Source organism: Leuresthes tenuis, unplaced genomic scaffold (genome assembly GCF_036924035.1).
Source record: "Leuresthes tenuis unplaced genomic scaffold, fLeuTen1.0.hap1 SCAF_24, whole genome shotgun sequence".
Classification (NCBI taxonomy): Eukaryota; Metazoa; Chordata; class Actinopteri; order Atheriniformes; family Atherinopsidae; genus Leuresthes; species Leuresthes tenuis.
The window spans coordinates 8062838-8065817 of NW_027325378.1; the positions used below are offsets into that span (position 1 = coordinate 8062838).

The 2980-nt window shown below is 37.7% G+C and overlaps 1 protein-coding gene across 2 annotated transcripts; it reads left to right on the forward strand.

The window, feature by feature from the left end:
* The first annotated feature begins 941 nt into the window (after nt 1–941).
* On the forward strand, nt 942–2241 carry LOC140284508 (uncharacterized). Of its 2 annotated transcripts, XM_072378373.1 has the most exons (4): nt 942–994; nt 1100–1155; nt 1311–1361; nt 1571–2241. In XM_072378373.1, exons 1-4 carry the CDS (start codon nt 957–959, stop codon nt 2140–2142), a joined length of 717 nt encoding a protein of 238 aa, XP_072234474.1. In that variant the 5' UTR covers nt 942–956; the 3' UTR covers nt 2143–2241. The 2 variants fall into 2 exon arrangements, with proteins under 2 accessions (XP_072234474.1, XP_072234475.1); XM_072378374.1 differs by lacking the exon at nt 1311–1361.
* Nucleotides 2242–2980: the final 739 nt, after the last annotated feature.

The following is a 2980-nucleotide window of genomic DNA, read 5'->3' on the forward strand; positions in this document are numbered from 1 at the left end:
ATCATTTCAAGTAAAACATACAACACAAAAACATCTTTCTTGTCACTTAGTATGGTTTGATTCTACATTTATCCTACATTAGGGAGGAGCCACTTGAGGAGATGGCTGAGCACAGACATTTGGAGGAAAACAACAAAATGTAAGAGTGAAAGATTTGTAGATTTACCATTTATCATTTCAAGTAAAACATACAACACAAAAACATCTTTCTTGTCACTTAGTATGGTTTGATTCTACATTTATCCTACATTAGGGAGGAGCCACTTGAGGAGATGGCTGAGCACAGACATTTGGAGGAAAACAACAAAATGTAAGAGTGAAAGATTTGTAGATTTACCATTTATCATTTCAAGTAAAACATACAACACAAAAACGTCTTTCTTGTCACTTAGTATGGTTTGATTCTACATTTATCCTACATTAGGGAGGAGCCACTTGAGGAGATGGCTGAGCACAGACATTTGGAGGAAAACAACAAAACGTAAGAGTGAAAGATTTGTAGATTTACCATTTATCATTTCAAGTAAAACATACAACACAAAAACGTCTTTCTTGTCACTTAGTATGGTTTGATTCTACATTTATCCTACATTAGGGAGGAGCCACTTGAGGAGATGGCTGAGCACAGACATTTGGAGGAAAACAACAAAATGTAAGAGTGAAAGATTTGTAGATTTACCATTTATCATTTCAAGTAAAACATACAACACAAAAACATCTTTCTTGTCACTTAGTATGGTTTGATTCTACATTTATCCTACATTAGGGAGGAGCCACTTGAGGAGATGGCTGAGCACAGACATTTGGAGGAAAACAACAAAATGTAAGAGTGAAAGATTTGTAGATTTACCATTTATCATTTCAAGTAAAACATACAACACAAAAACGTCTTTCTTGTCACTTAGTATGGTTTGATTCTACATTTATCCTACATTAGGGAGGAGCCACTTGAGGAGATGGCTGAGCACAGACATTTGGAGGAAAACAACAAAACGTAAGAGTGAAAGATTTGTAGATTTACCATTTATCATTTCAAGTAAAACATACAACACAAAAACATCTTTCTTGTCACTTAGTATGGTTTGATTCTACATTTTAGCTCTGATGATCTTCCTGAGTCACAAACGTCACAAGAGAGTGATAAGGAAGTGACAGGTAAGAAACAATTCACCTCAGCAGGCATTTCACCATCTTATTTCTCTGTGTGTGTGTGTGCGGGTGTGGATGTGTGAAGAGGAGGGTAGTTCATTCAAACATAAACCAGAGGTTTTATAGACGCTTACAAAAACTCTTGTGACCTTTTTATTCAGGTTGCAGAAATAGAAAAGAAAACTACACTCATCTCAAGAAGCGTCAAAAAAGTGAGACCTGTGGCTTAAAGATGTGTTTGAATATTTAAATGCATTAAATAAAACTGTAAATCTGTTTTTTAATGTATAATAGATAATAATAGTCTGTATGTGTGCACATTCTCTTTGATACAACGCATGCACTGTTTTAAAACTGCCAAAACACGAAGGGATAAACTTGTTTAAAATTTCCCTCATCATCTTTTGATTTGTTTCTGAAGGAGAGCTCACTGTGAACCTTGTTCTGCTGGGAATGGCCGGAACCGGAAAGAGTGCATGTGGAAACACAATCCTGAGCGATAAATACTTCACTTCAAGAGTCAGTTCAAAGCCAGTTACAACAGAGTGTCAGATGGTAGTAAAACAGATAAATGGGATAAATGTGCGAGTGATTGATACACCAGATATCTTTGATGATGACATTAAATCATCTGTTAAAAAGGAAAATGTGAAAAGGTGCAAACAGCTCTGTGAATCAGGTCCTTGTGTGTACCTACTTGTGATGCATGTTAGCAGATTTACAGATGGAGAAAGAGACATCCAGACAAAGTTAGAACAAGCTTTTGGGAGCAGAGTTAAAGAACAAACCATCATCTTGTTCACTCGTGGAGATGACCTGCTCCGGGCAGGAATGAGCTTGGAATCTTTTTTGGATAAATGTGAACCAAACCTGAAGGATATTGTTGACGAGTGTGATAGAAGGTGTGTTCTGTTTGAGAACAGCAGCTCACGTTCAGATCAGGTTGAAACGCTTATGGCACAAGTGAAAAGCATGTTAGAACAATTAAAATAAGTTAGTGTTACAGATCATATCTATAAAGTGCTGAGGTATGATTTCTTTCTGTAAAGATACAAGTAACACTGACCAAGAACTAATTCACACTCAAACTCTATAGTTGGGGTCCTAGAAGCGAAACTGTGAAGGCACCCATTGTGTTATAAAATAGCCCTATTATTATTGATCTACTTTCTTCTGCAAATGAAGTCTACGGCAGTCCCTAGAACGCAATGGTAAAAAGTTTTGAAATACACGTATTCAGGACAGTGCCATGGGCAAAGTCAAGAATTTTCATGCCCGAACAGTGAACTCTCTAGCGTTACCAACACGTTGAAGTTTTAAGTGCATTCAGTTGTATAACTTTGGACTCGTTGGTCCAAATTTCACAAATGAGGTACCGTTGAAATCCCTGAATCAAGGCAAGGCAAGTTTTCCGCTAATTTGAATTTCATCAAAAACCTTCAAAAAGCATCTCAGGTCACGCAGATTGTCCGATTTCCATGGGACTTGACACACAAAACTTATTGTGTGGATTTTTTAGTTTAGTTTTTGTTTGCCCGTAGCAGCCAATCAAACTCGGCGGCAACGCCGCCAAACAGGATGTCAGGCAATATCTCGGCAACTTCCAGCACAGACCCATGACCACTTTGTTGAGAGGCCCAAGAGTTTTGTTTACCTTTGACCTTTAGGGGCCGCTATATGTAGCAAAAATGCATTTTTGCTCATATCTTTCGACCCATTGGTCGAAATTTCACAAATGATGTACTGTTGGAATCCCTGGATGTAGACGAGGTCATCGTCGCCTATGACGTCATTTGCGCAATATTGGATGTTCCGACACTTTGAATTTTAT

Bases quoted from the DNA above. Each gene is read 5' to 3' on its own strand.
- LOC140284508 (XM_072378373.1), top strand. From the start codon at position 957: ATGGCTGAGCACAGACATTTGGAGGAAAACAACAAAAC. The intron at 995-1,099 runs GTAAGAGTGAAA...TCTACATTTTAG, and splicing joins TTGGAGGAAAACAACAAAAC to CTCTGATGATCTTCCTGAGT. The intron at 1,156-1,310 runs GTAAGAAACAAT...CTTTTTATTCAG, and splicing joins GAGTGATAAGGAAGTGACAG to GTTGCAGAAATAGAAAAGAA.